General features: G+C 44.2%; 1 protein-coding gene across 2 annotated transcripts in view; it reads left to right on the top strand.

Moving 5' to 3' along the window:
- The window catches only part of WDR6 (WD repeat domain 6), a 202227-nt gene that overhangs the window by 97463 nt on the left and 86202 nt on the right, over window positions 1-18562 (top strand). For both annotated transcript variants that reach the window (XM_069643315.1, XM_069643316.1), the window contains exon 4: window positions 10515-10619. In XM_069643315.1, coding sequence (XP_069499416.1) covers window positions 10515-10619 — 105 coding nt within the window. The remainder of the gene's footprint in view (window positions 1-10514; window positions 10620-18562) is intronic.

Genomic DNA, 18562 nt, shown 5'->3' with positions numbered 1-18562 from the left:
GTCTACAAGAGACATGGCTTGCCCACAAACCGGTATGCGATGGATTCAATATCTATATGAACCCAGCTATCTCCAATCACAAAGGACGACATTCATCGGTTTACTGATACTAATTAGTATGGACTCACATCTTAAGGAAATTAAACATGAAATTATTAACGCCTGGATACACATTATAATTCTCCAATGTATCCATGAAACGGAAACCATCAATAAATCTGAATGTCTAAATATCCAAAACCAACATATATGTGTACTTAATACATACTGGAACCCTCAAAGTATCACAGATGATGTATACATAGATAAATTCTTTACTGCAATGGATGAAGCTTCACTCAACTATCCTGGCATTGAATTTATAGTCTGTGGTGATCTGAATTTGCACCTCTTTTCTAAACTGGGTCAAGAACTTGATACCCTCAGTCTCGACCACCGTGCCAGAAGATGGACCAAAGAGATGACACATAGAAGCATGACACGACTAGATGCAATCACCAACAAACCAATCTCCCGGCTGCTACATGGGCGAGAGCCCAGAGTCGTGGAATTATTGATTACATATATCGATCCAACTCACAGTACCCCATTCAATGCGCGGAAAACATCTATTGTAAAGCAAGTGATTGCTATATACTAATAAGTACATGGCCGGTTTCAAGACCCAATTCGACCTACTTAGATCTACCAGACTTAGAAATAAACAATGCCAATAACCGACTAAGATTGACCAAAAAGCAAATTAACCAACTTCTGGATATCTTCAGAAGTACTCAAATGAAAGATTTAAAGAAATTGAATTATGAATGGATTCTACATACTTTCCACCAAAAACCGAACAACAAGAAAATGATGCCTTCTAAGGACCATAAACACACCTATTATCCCTTAATAGCGGCTAAGAAAAAAGAACTTAAAAAATTGATAAAACAAATCAAAAAAGGACCAAATTCAACACAGAACCAACAAATTAAAAAGGCTAAGCAAAAATTAAAAAATTGGTCCAAAAACAACAAGATGATCATTGAACAAAACGATGCAGAAAACATGCTGCAATTACTAGGTCCGGGCAATACCTGTGACTTATGAAAGCTTTTAAACGGCTCAAAACAACAGGGGAATAAGTTAATCTCCGATGTTTCAGAGGCAAACTGTAAGTCACATTTCGAAAAACTATACCAACAACGTTCTAATGGAAAGTAATTAGAACTAATTCCTCAAAACTTTAATTGGACACTGGACTGTGCTCCTATCGACATCAGTGAAGCTATCATCAAATTGAATGTATCAAGAGCACCAGGGTCAGATGGCCTGTCAAATTACATCATCAAAAAAGATCCGGAGATATGGGCTGCAATGTTTGCTCAAATCTTGGCCTTAATCAACAACACAAAAACTGTACCTTGCTCATGGCAAAAAGCATTACTCGTCCCCATTTATAAACAAGGCCGTCTAATGATGCTATAAACTACAGACCTATTGCCCTGTTAGACCCTCTGGGAAAGATCTGCGCAAATATACTTCAACAACAATTTACCACATGGGCAAAAGAGACACAACGATTACAACAAGACAGACAGGCTTTACTAAATATCTTGGCACGACGACTAACTTATTCCTTCTCAATTTGTTAAAACACGAATCATACAGAGCAAAAACCCAGACGTATGCTGCATTTATTGATCTACATTTAGCATCCGATAAAATGAACCGAGATTTGCTATGGTCAAAGCTAACAAAATGGGGCTGCCCATCGAACATCTTCGAACCAATAAAACTTTTGTACTCGAACACCGAAATACAGATCAGACTTTCCAAAGGCGGCCTGGTAACACAACCCATTAAAACCTGGCATGGGATGAAACAAGGCTGTCCTTTGGCCGCAGCACTCTACAACCTTTTCACTTCAGATCTGGAAGACTCTAAAGCCTCTCCCCTAACAAATCCACCAAAATTTAACTCAGTAGTCCTTCCCATAATGTCATATGCAGATGACATTGTGCTACTCTCTAAGACTCCTAAAGGACTACAACAAGCATTGAAGAACATTGACACCTATATGACAGCCAATGAACTTGAAATAAACATCAAAAAAACAAAAGTTATGGCACTTACAGCTGGAATCAACCCGACGATCAAGAGACTGACTTTCTATTTGAAGAATGAAAAACTAATCCAAGTGAAATCCTTCAAATATCTAGGGATGTGGATTAATCAGTCGACAAATGAAGAACCTTGGGCAACTCATCTCATAACCAAAGCAAAATCAATGGCACGTCAAGCACTAATCATTCATAGAAAATTTGGGAAATTTTCAATTAAACCGATTATTCTATATTACAAACAGAAAGCCGTGCCAATTCTGACTTATGGTGGAGAGACCATTATTAATTTACACAAACACACATGGAACATAATAGAACAAATCTTTTGGGCAAAGGTTCTCTCATTACCCAATGCTGTCCCTGCGGCACGTATAAGATTTGAACTAGGTCTGCAGTCTTTAAACTCTATCATAAAATGGAAGCAACTTGACTTACTAAGGAAAATCCTGAACACCGATTGCATTCCAGCATGGGACATAGTACGTGATAATTCCACAAACATCAACGCTGCAGCTCTGAACAAGTGGAAAAACTTTGTCCAAGCACAAAGGATCGTCAACAACATATCGCTGGACATGCTACTAAACCGACCACAAAAAGCAAAACTGCAGTTAGCAAGACTAGAATGGATGAAGACGCAAGAAATCAAAAACCAGTATAAATTAACCCTGAACTGCACAAATGACATGACAGTGCTTAATGAACTCCCGCCCTACCTCAAAATGTTCCCTGATTGGGGCGTTAGAGACTTATACCTTCGACTAAGATTGAACATTTTACCCACACAGGAAATCGACGGGCTTCGAAATCGAACTATCCCCAGCGACCAGACGTGTAGATTCTGCAAGAAAACAGACTCTATAGAATCGATACACCACCTGCTTATGATATGTACTGGGCTCGCACCAAAACGTACTACAATAGCTCGATTATACCTAAAATCCACAAGGATATTAGACTCCGAAGAACGTTGGTCGTTGATATTATCAGGAAATAACAGAAGGATGATTACAGCTGTTATACGATTTTGGCAAGATATACAATCATTGATTTAATTTGATATCTTTTTCTTCAATGCTTGATGACCAATTTTTACTTGTACTTTTCTCTGTTGAAACATAAATATAAGGTTTAATTATATAAACCAATGACATTTAAAAATAAATAAATAAATAAACAATAAAAAAATTGTATCTCTCCAGCACTGAAATCTCTGCAGTGGCTCCCAGTGGCTGAACGGATTAAAGACCCTTTGCATTGTCCACAAGGCTTTCTGGGCCTGGGTCCAAAATACCTTCAACACTTCCTCCGTAAATACCTACCCACTCGAGCTCTTCGCTCCTCCACCTCCAACTCTCTCAGGGTCAGTCGCTTCTCCAAGCAACGAGTTGGGGGTAAATCTCTTTCCGAAGCTGGGGCCTCCCTCTGGAACAGTCTTGAAGCCACTCTGAAACTTGAGGAGAACCATCTCCGATTCTGGAAGCACCTCAAGACCTTCCTCTTTGCTTCGTCCTTCTGCTGCCCTGCTGACCTGTCTGATTTGGCACTCTGCACCTGGTTACCCTCTGATTTCAGGCCCAGGTTCCTTCCCACCCAGCCACACACCCGCACTGCCCCCTGGCAATCCTTGCACATGGGTCTATAGCTGTACTCCTACAGTCCCACTACCTGCACTTATCAGACACACCTTGTCTGTGCCTTAATCCTTGCACTTGCCACCTTGATGGCTGCACTACCACTTGTTGTTTTTTTATCCCTTGTTCAGCACTTCTCCACTTCTGACTCGTACTTTCCCTCCTCCCTCTCCCCTGCAGTTGCGCGTTCTCAATGTCACCTGGCCTAGTAAGATCGTTGTTTTGTCCTCCCTTGTTTCCCTCCCTTGCCTCATCGCGCTCTGAAACACCTGTGTATGGCGTGATACAAATAAAATATCATATCATATACCCTTTCTCACCACATGAGCCATCTGCCCCTAAGTTTGTAATAGAATATTTAATGACGTTAGAACCATTTAGTTCACACTCCGTGTATAACTCTTGACCGAATGATGTATTCAGTGACTCTTAAAGAGTTATAATGACCACATGTTTAAAAAACAACGTACATTGGAGGCTTTCGTGCTGAAGAACTACACGCATATCTCTGATTAGCTATGGCCAGCATAGATTCTGGAGCGGGCTGAGACCTGATAAGTACAGCAGGGCATTGAATATGCAGTACTGCTAGATTCACCCAGTGGGTGTTCGGGCCTTCCCATGGGGCGAAAGCGGCACTTCTGAGGTAGCTTGAACTAAGAAGGTATGAATTCAGTCTTTCAATATTTTGTCTTATTGGCTCATTCGATACTGCAGATGAAATCACCCTGCTCCCTTTTCTAGTGAACGTGGGAGTGTGGGTTCTCCCAGAAGATCTAGGCTACTTTGAGATGTTTCTGTTAAGGCAACTTCAGCTAAGATCGCATCCAGCTAGAATGTGGAGTACTATAAAGCTCCAGCTTTTGCATGTGTTTTGCATGATTGACAGGCGGCAGCTGGCTGGGATTATTTTTGCCAGTATGTAGATGAATCGCAGTTGGCGGTGTGCATTGACGAGCAAAGGGGACGTGGCTTATTTGAGACGTAGTTGGAAATTAATAAGAGCCTGCTCAGTATTCACAAATTAGTGGGGATGGAGTGGGTCAAAAACAGAGATTCTGACTGCAGCTGCTTCCCATTTCACCTCAAAAAGTACCAAGTGAAGCGGGTATCGTAATCACAAGGTGGAGTGGCTGTGAGTGGCGTAAAGGCGTGGTGTCGGGGCGAAAGGGTTGTCAGGCCGGGCACTTGTCTCAGCAGAAGTACTTAAGATGTTATTGGCATTTGTATCATGCGAGGTCTGATGAGTCAAGTGAAAACAAAATGAATATTCTTTGATCTGTATTGCAGACATCTGTAGTAAAGGATTAGAATCAGTACCATGTATAGCTCAGTGTACAGGCCAAAGCTAGAAGCCCTGCTCTAGCGCCTAATTCTTGTGTGGGCCAAGAAAGATCGTGCCTAGATAGTCATTTTCATTGCCACGCTGATCCCCAGCCTTCTGACGTTCTGATTGTGTATTTTCCTCTAAGCCTGTTTGGATCTTGCCTTACTGCTTTTCTGAACTGCCGGATGCTTTATAGTGGAAGATTAGAGATTTGCAAAGGTTTCTTTATTTATAGCGGATTCATATGCTGTCCGCATGCATTGAACAGATAACTTTTGAGGCGCCTCTAGCTGTTCCTTTTCTAGTCTAGGCCAGCAAAAGGGAGGTTGCTGCCAGCTTACGTTTCTATCTTCATTAAGGTACCAGTGTGAAGCCAGCTTCCTGATGCTCTTGCTCATGTACTCTCTTGGGTCCTGGTGGGTGACTTGTGGGTTCTCATTCGTTTTATACGGAGTTAGTGACCTTTGGCTTTCTGTATACAAGGTGTGTTCTGAGACGAGTAGGACTCCAACTCCCCACTGACTGGAAGTTACTACTTCCAGTCAGTGTACTGCACTGATGGTGACTAGGGTACAATTGTAGTGTGATCTACCATCTTGTGTGCATCTCAGACCATGTCAGTTTGTAAATTGAACACTGGCTGATGGCAATGACTGCAAATCAAATTTCTGTACTAATGAACCAATTAAATACGAATATAATTACCATTCGATGAAATGCAAAGAAATCATTAAATTAATGTTTGGGAAGCGGTTATTCTTGGGGCATAGTTGAAATATTCTAAGACAGAAAGAGGAAGATCGGTTCCTGTATTGGGTCATCCCCGAGCTCTAATGTTTAAGTGGTGACCTTATTAAATTCCTCAGTTTTCTGACCCTGGGTCAGCTGTATTTTTTACTTTAACCCAAAAGGTTTCCTAATGAGGAACGTTTAGAAATATTTTGGAAAACGTGTTTTGAGTGAGTCCTGCCTAATTTACAGGCCTTTACTCCTAATCCTTTATTGGATTGATTTGAGCACTTCAATACATAATTAGTCGATGTTTACCCAGAAAAAGGGGCAGACTACATTTGCACCAGACAAGAAACTTGACATGATTTTCTTGTGTGGTTCTTTTCTTTCACTATGACAATAATGACGGCACAATTTTCACCAGAATTCATTAATTGTTTCTTCTGTCATACATATGTTTGGTGGCGTTGGGGGCATACAACCTGTGCTGCTGAAGAATGCTTTTGGTGCAATAACGGATTCAGGTGCAGTGGAGTCAATGCAGGTGACGGAGCATTAAAGATTAGTTTGTTCCTAACTCAGATTTAGGAATAGAGTAGCTGTGTCTTTAGGTGGGAGGAAGGTCATTTTGTTAGAAGATGACCCAATTAAGTTAAAAGCAGGAAAATCAATGAGTCGGGAAACGATTGAGAGATGCAAGTACTTTCACATGATGGAAACTCAAAGTGTTGACTCTGATAGAGACTCTGGCTGCTGGTAATTTTGTTTGATAACAAACAAGTAAACCAACAGGCAATTTCATTGAAGAAAAATATAGTACTGACCTATTGAGAACAGTAGTAATAACAAAATCAACCTATTACTTAGTTACCCATCCAGCACACACGTTCAACTTTGACAGTCATAAGCACATGATCTAATTTGATGTTAAAGATGCCCCTGCATTTGGAGGCGTGGCCGGCGGGCGAACGATGTAAAGCTTGATCATTAGAGCTCCCACCACTGCCCGAAGGACTCCTGTTGTATATCCAGCTTTTTGGCGACTCCAACCGGATCAGTGCCGAGATCTGTGCAGGGGGAGGGTGCAGCGAACTCAACGCTCACTTGTCAGTGCGGCTGCAGCCAATATTTTGTGGTGAACATCCTGAAGAAAATAAGCGCCGCAGCGGCAGATGAGGCCTAAAATGACTGTTGCATGTCACTGAAGAAGCTATGAGAAGCTGTGGGGGTCTGCCGTACTGAGGGGAAGCTAATCCCCACAGAAACCTTCCTGGGGCTGCTGGAGAGGAGAGGACTGAACCAGTGCTCTTCCTACCCCGCCCCCACCACCTCTCCCAGAAAAAAACTTCACTCCCTACCGCCACCCATCCACCCCCTCCTCTCCCTGCCCCCAGACACCCACTCCTCTCCTATCCCTATCTCCCAACCCGCCGCATCTCTCCCCATCTCCCCCTACCCTCCCAACCCACCCCATCTCTCCCTACCCTTCGCTGGTGCTACCGCAGAAATATAGAATACAAAACTTGGGCCTGGGCTTTATGGATGGCCATCTCCAGGGAGAGTTGATGGTGCTGAAGAACGACTCCAGAAGTGTGTGTGGCTGGGCGTTGATAAACTATTCTGACTTCATCTCTGGTCATTCACATCCCACTTCTGACACCACTTGTGGTAAATCAGACTTAGGAAACCGACACGAAGACATAGTTTAACTACTCTTTATTCATAAAAAGAAACTTACTCTGATCCCTATCACTAAGAGGATTCCCCTGCTCTATAAAACAATGAACGGGTGCTCATCAGGATGTCTCACAAAAGCAAGTTCAGTCCTTGGTCCAAAACCTTTGCTAGCATAGGATGTCAAATTTGTACTAGCCCTCGGCTAGTGATATTGGACTCTTGGCAAGTAAGAAATGGTGTGCTGTGTGCATGTATAGAATTGAGGTGACAAGTGACTTTTTGATGGCTACCTAGTAGCTTGGAACTTCAATTGTTTCCCCTTGCTAACCTATCACTATCCTAACTAGTTTGAATAGAAAGAAGGAAAAGAACCCTAAGCGTGTGCTTAGTTTGGGTTGTTTCACCCTGGTGGGACTGCGACTAGTTTCTGGCCTCTCCTCCAATGGTTCAATCAATTCTCTGGTATTTCGCAACAGGAATCTGGTTTCCCCAAAACAGAGAAGAACACTTTTTTCTTTCAAAATGTCTGTTTATTATGGCCAAAAAACAATGTTCCACTTAGATACCTGTATTTATATCCCGTCTCCAGGGATATGTCGGTCTGACCTGGAAAAGTTGGTATTTACGGGTCGTGCAGTGTTCTCTTAGACTTAGCTGGGTGTTTCCCTTCTTGGCTTTGTGTGTTTTTGGTCCTGTAAGTTCCTCGGTCTCGTTCTATCCTTTGTGGGGTGGGACTTAGGTGAACCCTTTGCAGACTAAGGCCTTCTGTAGCCTCAGCGGTTCTCTGCTTCAGTTCTCCCCTGGGGTATTACTTCGGTGAGCCCCTCGTGGGCTGTGCGGTTCTCAGGCCTCAGCAGCTCTCTGCTTCTGTTCACCCCTGCGTAAGGTATTGCTTCAATGAACCCCCTCGTTGGCTGTGTTCTTCTCTGGCCCCTGTGGTTCTCTGGTTTCAGTCACCATGGGTCAGGTATTGCTTCGATTAACCCCCTCGTAGGCTGTGGGATTCTCTGGCTCCTGTGGTTCTCTCGTTTGGATTCCCCCGGTGTGGGTATTGTATTGGTAAGCCTCTCCTGGGTCATTGGCTTTGCTAGCCCTTTCACTATTTGTGTTTTGTTTACCCCTTAGTGGGGTGTTTCTTCGGGGAGCCCCCTTCGGGGCTGTGGGCTTCTCTGGCCCTTGCGGTTTTCTGGCTTTTTTCCTGCCTTGGTGGGCCATTGCTTCTGTGAGCCCCTTGTGGGCTGTGGACGTCCTTGTGGGTCTCTGGCTTTGATTCCAACTGGGTGGGGTATTGCTTCAGTGAGCACCTTCTTGCTTTGGGTTCTCTAGCTCCCGTGGTTCTCTGCTTTTGTTCCCCACCCGTCATTGGGGGTACTGTGTCAGTGAGCCTCTCGTGGGCTGTAGGCTCTTTGTTCCCTTGCAGTTAGCCTTTGGGCCAATGCTGTTTGCGGTTGTGAGCCGCGTCCCTCTTGTGGGAGCCTTAAAGTCGGTGTTTCGGAATGCTGATTGTGTGGTGATGCTACTTGCCACAGTGGTTTCCCAGTTGTCGGAGACTCTGCCTTTGTTGAAGATGCAGCACTCCGTAGGCTGCTTGGTGTCTCCACCCACCAGAGTCTGACACACTGTTCTTCCTCTGTGCGGCTCCCCGAGGCTGCGTTCCTTGCTCTCCAGGAGATACTCTCTTCTGGCTGGTTTCCGGTCAACTTTATGCTCCAGTCCGTGATGAAGATGACGATTCCAATGGTCATCGCTCTTACTTTCTTACTTGGAGACTAAAAGGCGTACGCAACCATCCATCCTAACGGGGCCCTGTATATCATTGGTAGGTTCAATTCCCATGTAATGAACACGGGTTGGGGGTCATAGAACGGTGGTGGGGTGGAATAGTCATTTGGGTATACTTGTCCTCGGAAGGCGAGGCGGGGGGGGGTCCAGTAGCATCCCACCTGCCCTGTCCCCTAGAGAGGGCATTGCCTAGCAGGCTCACCTCCTTGGTACCCAAAGGGGGCTGCGACTCCTTGTAGAAAAGGGACGTATTTCCTAAATTGGTCCCAGCACCAAAAAACATCACACTTCTCAACAGAACTAGAACGACCCAATAGAGGCTTGCACTCATCTTTGCTAAGTTTCACTGTATCCCCACTGCTGCTGCCTGTGGCACAGGAACTACACATGCACTGATTCAGAAAGTGTCAGAATAGAAAAAATACATCTGTTCTCTGGCCGATAGGGAAATTCTGATGAATGCTGCTGAATAGTGACAATGTACACATTGATCTAGTTCTCGCATGCCTCTCTGTGCTTCCCCGGTTAAAGTGAAAATGAGATCAAGCACACACTCTCACACCACAGACTAATCAGTAGCAAAAATCGTGAAATGCAGGCAATTCTGATACCACCATATTAACAAAGTAATCAGTAGTTTGTATAGACGAATTGACATATTAAGCAAACCATCAGTTGAATGGATGGTAAGTTTACAAAGCAACCACTCAAAAGTCCCAAAATGCCATAGTTAAATAGTACTATGTATTATGTGACAACATGACATGTAACTTATGGACATGGGTACTTTTACTCGGTCAAGAGAATATGGGGCTGCCAATGCATGTTAAAGCCATTTAGTACAACAGGGCATCTGAAAATAGGAAAAGAAGTTGTTTTAAATACTGAATGTTTTAGCACTAATCCAAATGTTTACTTTTATCAATGAATGTCTTTTCCTGGCTGCTTTTGTGTGGAGGTAAAGACTGCATGTGCTTACTACTTGTGGTACTGTTTCACATGCAGAGAGTGCATGCAGTAAATACCCCATGCTGTAAATACCGCTCTCCATGTAGTTCTATGGAACCACTCAATGGGGAACAGAAATGTCTGCAAGCCTTTCCGTCTACCCGGTAATTAGTGGCAGCGGATAAAGAGTTTGGCGGTATTACCAGATGATACCAGCAAACTCTTTTCCAAGTCCCTAATTTCACAGTTAACATAAAATGATGTGTTTGATTGAGAGGTCTATCTTTTCATCGTTTTTGTTCTTATAAGGTACATGTCCCTTGCAGTGGCTGATGGTGGGAAGCAAGGTTTGGGCTCGTGGCATACCACCCCGTGCATTTTCTTGGCAGCAGCATGCAGCGATGGCTCTGTAAGGTAAGAATTACATTGACTCTTTTGTAATATCAACCATGTATAGCGCGCGGATTAGTTCCCAGTTACCCAATTTAAATAATTGTTCTTACTATTACACAAATCTTCGGCTCTATTTTTGTCCATCCTCAGTTGGGCGAAAATGTGTGAGTCAGCCGAACCGGTATTTGAATCTGCAGCCATTGGTTTGTCTACCGCAGATGATGCATTCGCGATTCGCCTAATGATATATCTCACCAGCCTAAGAGGTGTCATTTACATGATAAGTGCTTTAGCTTCCACCAACGACCTTCAAGTATACGCAAAGCATTTGGGCAGGGACATCATTTTGGTGTTGGCAGGGGACGCACCTGCGACCGCCAAGGTCTACTTTGCTACCCATAAAAAAAAGTGAAGCTCCTGACCTATGGCCAGCACTATGTGGCGCTTTGTTTCGGGAGAGGCGTGCTTTCTTGTTCAGATCTATTTAAAAAGAAAACAAAATGTAACACTTTGAGCAGTGACCCTAAATAGGAATAACAAACTATTTGTCTTTCTTGAATTCTGTACAATAATTTCTAGACTCATTAAAGGTTTATTTCTGGCACACTTCAGGGGGTGAGTCACTGATTTAGTCTGTTCTTAAACATCTCAAATTCTCAATGCAGACAAACTATCAAAAAGCATTTGGAGAAGAATAAGCATCCATTTTGGACCATTTATTTTGCTTTTCGCAAGTTGCAGTTATAGCATGTTTTTTTCTGCCGTTGTCTCTGTTATGATCATCACAAGATATTCTATCTCGGTGTCCTTGGTCACTTGACAAAATAATTGTGCCTAAAAGCTTGTCTACAGTGTAGAAATGTTTGACCATAGCACATAAAGTGGCCTTTGATTTAATTGTGCCACAATGAATGCTTTGTTGTGATGTGTCTCTTTCCTATCTCCCTGGCATGCTGTTCAGCATGTTTGTTTGCATGTAGGATGTAACGGGATGCCGTGCAGGGGTGGATTGGGAATCAAGAGGCCCTGGAAATAATTTTCAAAGTGGCCCCAACTTACACATTTTCAGCAAGCCCAACCCCTTTCCTATGAGACAATTTAGAAATACCACACAAAAGTGGGCCAAGGTGCAGAGGCCTACCGGGAAATATCCAGAGTTCCCTATAGGCCATTCCACCCCTGATGCTGTGCGAGTGCGCTGCTTTCCCTGTGCTACTCTAAATTCTTTAACACACATTTATGAACCCTCCCAGTGGTATGTATTTTGCCAACCTCTGAAGCCTGAAAAGTAGACCCACGCAGGCTTGAAATGTGGAAAACTTTGCACCAGGCCTCCAAATGAACTAGCCTGCTGTTAAATCTCAGTTAACAGTTTAATGGTATCTTCAGACATGTAATTGCTAATTTTACTATAGCAGGTAAGATAGCTATAGCTGGTAAGATAGATCAGTGGGTTGAGAGCTTGCTGCTGCAATGTGTGTGTGATCTGCAGGTTGCAGGTTCGAAACCTGCAAGGCCAGCTCAGCCTTTCATCCTTCTGAGGTTTATAAATGAGTCCCAACACATGTTAGGTGATATTGTATGTATATTTGTTCTATGTAAAGCGCTTAAGTGTATGTGCTATATAATACATCATTATCATTCTGCCTTGGACGTCTGCTTGCATTCACGGTAATTTGGTCCTATACGCACTGATATTAACGGAACATGATGATCCATTCTTGTGTGAAGTGTATATCACATTACAGTGATATCGTAACCATATTTCTTGTAGTGTACTTAGGAACAATGCTATGTGATGCCACTTCCTGTTTGTCAAGGAGGAAAAATTGTGTTCCATTGCTTCCCGTGATGCCACTTTGGGGTGGGGTCAAATGACATCACAGGAAGTGATTTTATCAGAGCTCAAGAGTTGTGTGATATCACATTCGCTACCACTGGCATTTTGGTGAAATGATGTCCCTGCATTTGATGTAGAGGGTTGGTGGACGAACCCTAATCTACAAATACCCCCAAGTCAATGAGATTGCAACTCCTTCGTTTACTTCCCCTTGGTGCAGCCTACCAACTTTTTTTTAATCGCCTGCTCCAGGAATCGGAAAACATTTTCTAGCTCGAGCTGGCCTGTCTGTGCTGTAAATTAGAAAAGTGCTTCTCCTTTTTTTATTGCTAGCTAAAGCCCATCTGCTCATGCTAGTAGGCCTGTCTGGAATGGAAATGGAAAATCTTGTTCTGAAAGTGCGAGGTACCTTGACCCATCTGACTGTCATTTGACACCCTGAAACAAATTTGCCAACTCACTCTGAGGCTGTCATGGTATGTGGCATATTGCAGCACAAAACTGTACTTTTTGGTGCAATTCTGCTTAATTACTATAACCATATATACCTATTCTATTTAGAACTCTAGTGTTGGTGCCCCTCGCTGTGCTCTCTTGATTGCAATGGATTTCTCAGAGTGGGATGCTTCAACTAAAACATGAATGAATGTGAGGACTCTGCTTATCCAATAGTCGACTGGTTTGTGATCATCGTATTTCTAGAAAGTCGTAATGTTCTAAGGGCCCTGTGTCTAGTTGATCTGGGCTTAATAAGCTCCCAACATGGTAAGACCTGTTGCAAGGTTCCAGCTGGCATCAGGAAGATGTCAAGACCTTAGTTTACTATCTTGAACAGCACCGTTTTTGAGAAATATATTTTCAGAAGCCTTTGATACACTTATGAGGCATTCCTGATGACCTTTTAAACATGCTCTGATACTACAGTAGGAATATGTCTTGATTGGAGGGAAACTTTATCTAAATAATTTAAAATAAATGTTGGCTTGACGCAAGAATGGCTACTGACCCCTGCTTTGTGTTATTTGAACCTTGGTGATTTCCCAGACGCTCTTTCATCTGTTAATAACTTTACTCCAAAGTTAGGTAGGCCTGTTTTACTTGGTTTGGTTGGGATAGGCAGATGATAGCACTCTTAGACGACAAACCCATGTGGGCCTGAAATGTTCTCTGACAGCACTGTTTGAATAACCCCATTATAATTTTCTGGAGCTAAATGAGAGGGCCAAGATAATACACTTTGTTCCAAACAATCCAAATCTACTAAGAATTGGGATCTGAATGGTAATAGGTGTATGGAGGTCAGAACATTTGTATAGCTGGGTGTGAAATTTCCTAGCTCCAAGATGGAGAATGCTATAAGAGAAATAATCCGTCCTAAAGTTGGTGCGTGATATGAGATACTTTCGAATTATATGGGGGTTATTCTATAGCTGGTTTGATGAAGATATATAACCGACAACTAACTCTGATAATTATGTATTGTATCAGGGTTCGAAATTGAGATTCGATGAGTGGGAGCTAAAACCAGCTCCTGGGTGTTGGCATAGCCCTTTAGGTAGGAGCTACTGCAGGAGAATCGGGAGCTACCAGAGATGCTCCATTTACCTTTATGTCTGTTTTGTATGAACCACTGTGTTTAAATGTGTATTAGATGTGTTCTCATTTTTCTTTATTAAGAATCTCAAATACAAAGTTAATGTCATATTTACATGTTTGGAAGGCACAGGTTGACCATAGGAGCCAGAAGTAGCTCCTGGTAGTTGTTGGCTCCAAGCTAACTAGGCTCTACTGTGCTAGAAGCAGAAGCTAAATGGCTCCCAGCTCCCCTTAATTTCGAACCCTGTTGTATGGAGTTGGGTTTTGATCCAGTATGTCAACGGCTGATTACATTTGAGGAAAAACCCTGGAGATATAATCCCTAGACCTATGATTGAGCTGCATAGATGCATCTGCGTATTTTTCAGATCTATGATAATTCCCTTCTTGGAATATTAGGTAAAATGCTGCGTGATAAATCCTGAAAATTGTTGTTCGTCTTTGCCAATTCTATGTAACAATCTCGGTATTGCAATTAATTGGACCACTGATTGGAACACAGGCTATGAGAAGCATAAAGTGTAGAAATGGGACTGGAGTATAAATGCTATTCATTTTGATGGAAAGAAAATGTTTGTTGAATATGTTTAAAAGGCCTTTCCTTTTTTGCAACTGAAGGCATATTTGATGCTGTACCCCTCTCCTAAACTTTTCAGAGCATTTATGATGTTGTATTTTAATCTGCTTCCTTCCTTCTTTTTCAATATTGGGTCCTAGAATGGGAAAGATATTGTACATTATGTAGACTGATGTGTATTTTAGGGAACTCCACATTAAGACCCTGTGGGGCTTTGTATATTGTCCCTTGGGAATTAAATCTGATTTTCTTTGGGCATATTTTATATCAGGCATTTATATCTCTCTGACAATAGCCCTGGTGCATGTATGGAATAATATTGATATTGTTGAATATTTCTGGACCCCATAGGATTGGGAACAGAAAATAGCGTTTAAAATAAACAAAAACAAGATCTGAAAATAACTCTCCAGCATAGCACGGCAGAATATTGTTTCATAGTTTCTAATATTGCATAATGTATTCCTAATGTTCAGTTTAAGACAATAAGAACACAGTTTTGAAATAAGATCATGATCTCTCATGAAAATACTACAGTTCGGACACGGCTGAGAGCCACTCCCTCTTGATATGGCAAATAAAGCACCGTTTAATGGTTTCTTTAGGTCGCCTTCTTCACAGGTATTTTTTTTAGAATGTTTGCAATGCCAAACCCAGCTTCTAATTCTCCTGAGCTGCCTTTGTTTCCAAACGTCTAATAGATTGCCGGCGTAGAAGAAATGCCTCTCTCGTCATTCAGTGGAGGACTCCCTGGCCCTGGAGAGCCACGCACTGCGAGTGCGTCTATCAGAATTCTAAAGGCCTGCGGAAAATACAGGAACCTGGGACTCTCTGGGCCCGATTCATGAAAGTGTTTTATAATGGTGCAATCCCATAGGAGAACATTCCATGAATCAGACCCGGTGTCTTTCACTGCACATGCGCATCGAGTCTGAGCAAGCTCGCATGCGCAGCTATGCTATGACAGCGCCATGGGAGTCATCGCGGCCATCACTGCAGCGTTCATTTTTATGGACTTGTCTTGTTTTTTCCTTGCTCAGGAAAAGCAAAACCTGCTGAAATCAAACGGGCATGTGGTGGTCGCAATTCTGCTCCTTGTGCTAAGCATGAGGAGTGCCACCATGCAGAAACTCTGATGTGGGGATAGCCGGCGCTAGTGCACCTTGGCAGCCTTTGTTGAACAGAGCATATGTGAGCGAAAAGGCTTTCTGTGCTTTTTGCCTGCATCAACGCCATTTGGAATTAGGGAGTAAGTAGAGTTTATGGTGTTACAACAGACAGAGAAACTGCCATATTGTAGATTATGATCACCCATCCACCTATGTGCAAGTAATTGTGGAAAAGTGGACTCCCAGATACTTTTAAAGTATTGATAGTGGAAGTCGCGCTAAGCCCAGGGACTTTATAACACCTACAAAGGTGTGCACTTCTCAAGACTTGATGCCACCGTCTAGTATGGCATTATTGGACCATAATCCATGACAAATAATATGCATTTGTGGTTGGCACGTGTAGCCCGTGGTCCGACGGGGCCCATCAAGTAGGCTAGATACTGGGCTTCCGAAGGAATACACAGAAAGAAAAAAAGGATGCAGTCACCACTGTAATAATAAAAGGTTGTATTTAAGTGTAGTGTGTGTGTGTGTATGACTTTTATTTATGTATGTGTTGGGGAGAAACCATATAGCCCACCTTGGCGCTGGATGGGAAGTTAGAAGTAAAGGCCAGAACAAAAGAAAAGTAGAAAAGAACTCCCCCTGCCCAAGAATGGACTCAGCAGGGGAGAGAAGAAAAGAATCCAGCTGGATAAAAAAAAACAGTTGAGAGAACAGTTGAAGAGAGGGAGAGAAAAAAAAAAGCACTTAACTGGGGAGTCACTGCCTCGAGCGGCCCCTTGGGGCCTTAATCTGTTGAAAAGCGCCAGACGGCGCAACAAGGAACCCCCGTGCAGAGACTATGCAGGGGGTCCGAGCTGCTATGCCGAGCTGCTATGCAACAGCCGCTCCAGGGCTGTTGTGCCTGTCGGCCTGCCCGGGGGCCTGACCAGACAGGCCCCAGATAAATGTATGGCCCGGGCTGCGTGGCTGCCCGGGCCCATCAAGAACATCCTGGCCAGGACTGTGTGGGGGGGCAGCCCTGACAGGGCTGCCCGGCCGTGCCCCCAAATGCCCGCCTCGTGGCCAGCGAGGCGGGCATGCTATTGAGAAAATCCTCCCGAGCTGCGTATGTCGGGAGCAACCTGGGAGGTTGCAGAGACGTGCAGCGGAAGCCCTGGGTTTGCTGCCGGCAACCCGGTTGAAGAGGAGGCGGTATGTAAATCCCGGGTTTGCTCCGTTGAGCGGCCCGGGTCAAGAAAGCCCCAGGCTGTCCAGCCGAGTGGCACGGGAAAAGATGCAGCCCATCCCCTGCGTTTCCGCAGCTCATTGCTGAGGGGGTGGGCCAGTAGGAGGCTTGATGCTCTGCAATGAGTGCAGCAGTGTCCCCATAGCAACAAGGGCACCGCTGGCTCTGATAATGGTGCCCGGGCCACGTGGTGACTTCGGGTTGGCCTCCCAGGCCACCCATGGACTTAAAAGAGGCCGCAGTAAAATAATTTCTGAGGCTAGTGGAATCTGCTTAGATCACATGCTGTATTACAGTTATTGTTTTTGAAACTCGAAAAGGGACGTCGACAGGGCATGCCAGTAATACTGTCCCTAGTGTGACGTCCACTGTACCCATGATCCCTCATGCATCAAGGTCCCTCATTGTTTTTTTCCGCCATTCTAGACGGGCACATAAAACAGAGTTCCTCTTTCGGCGTAAAGCCATTGACTTATTTAAATTATCAATGGTATTTCTTTCTATCCTTTTCTTCATCGACCTCCGAAATATCACGCCAGTGAAGACAGAGAAACTGCCCATCGAAGGACTACCGCGATGGACTGTTCAGCCTTGGAAGGCCCCCTCCGCCCACGCATTAGGGCGAGAAGGGGGAGGTCATTTTAGGATGTATATGCCCCCTTTCCTGCACTATTTTCTCCCGGCTGCCATAGTCTGTAGTTGTGGACAAAACCCTATTTCAATTCTGCCCAAAGTGTAATCGTAAATTCCCGTGGGTAGACAAACCTTTAGTTTGCAACTTGCTTCTCCCAAGAGACCACGTCAAAACGTCTTGTCGAGCGTGTAGGCTCTTCAAGCCGAAGACGTTGAAGGACCGCTCCACAAAACGCTGGGCCCACTACGCCAGGTAGCTCGAGGCCATGGAGGTAGACGGCGCATTTAGCGATGGCAGCGACACCGCCGTTTCGGACGGCGAGGGCGACGGGTAGCTCCGGCTACACAAGCGCAGGCCCCCGACCCCAGAGGACAGGTCGGTGGCCATGTTGTGGGGACTATACCCGGCGGCAGAAGCACTACAAAGACACCCACCACTAAGCACACAACCCCAAGTCGAGACTCGACACATGGGACGAGTGATCGAAAACATTCAATACCCAGGGAAGGGTCCGTTGAGTCCCTGTCCTCTGGGCACTCTCGCTCGAGATCACCGCACGACAGGGCCTAACTGTCAGAAAACGGCAAGGGGGTCTCCCCAACTAACTCCGAAGGTCGATCGTCCGCAGACGAGGTCTCGGTCCTACCCACATCCGAAATTCGACGCTCGGCGTCAGATCAAGTAGTAGGCCCCAAAAAGTCAGATAAACACGGCTCTGGGCCCCAGGGAGTGGGGAAAGAACACAAAATGTCGTCCTCAAAAACTCCTCATAGGGATAAAAGCCCTCTTGAGGAAAAAAACCTCAAAAAGAAAAACCTAGAGAATCTAGGCCCATTTCTCACAAGGATTAACAAAAACTTAAGGTGATGCCTCCCACAGATAAGGAATTAGGACTTCCTTCAGAACCTTTGGTAATCCCAAATTCAAAAGAATGGTCTTCACAAGACATAGACAGCGTAATGGGAAGAATGACC

This window comes from Ambystoma mexicanum, chromosome 2p (genome assembly GCF_040938575.1).
Source record: "Ambystoma mexicanum isolate Mex_15411 chromosome 2p, UKY_AmexF1_1, whole genome shotgun sequence".
In the NCBI taxonomy this organism is placed as follows: Eukaryota; Metazoa; Chordata; class Amphibia; order Caudata; family Ambystomatidae; genus Ambystoma; species Ambystoma mexicanum.
The sequence above is the reverse complement of the archived record's forward strand: the minus strand, read 5'-3'. Positions and strand labels throughout refer to the sequence as shown.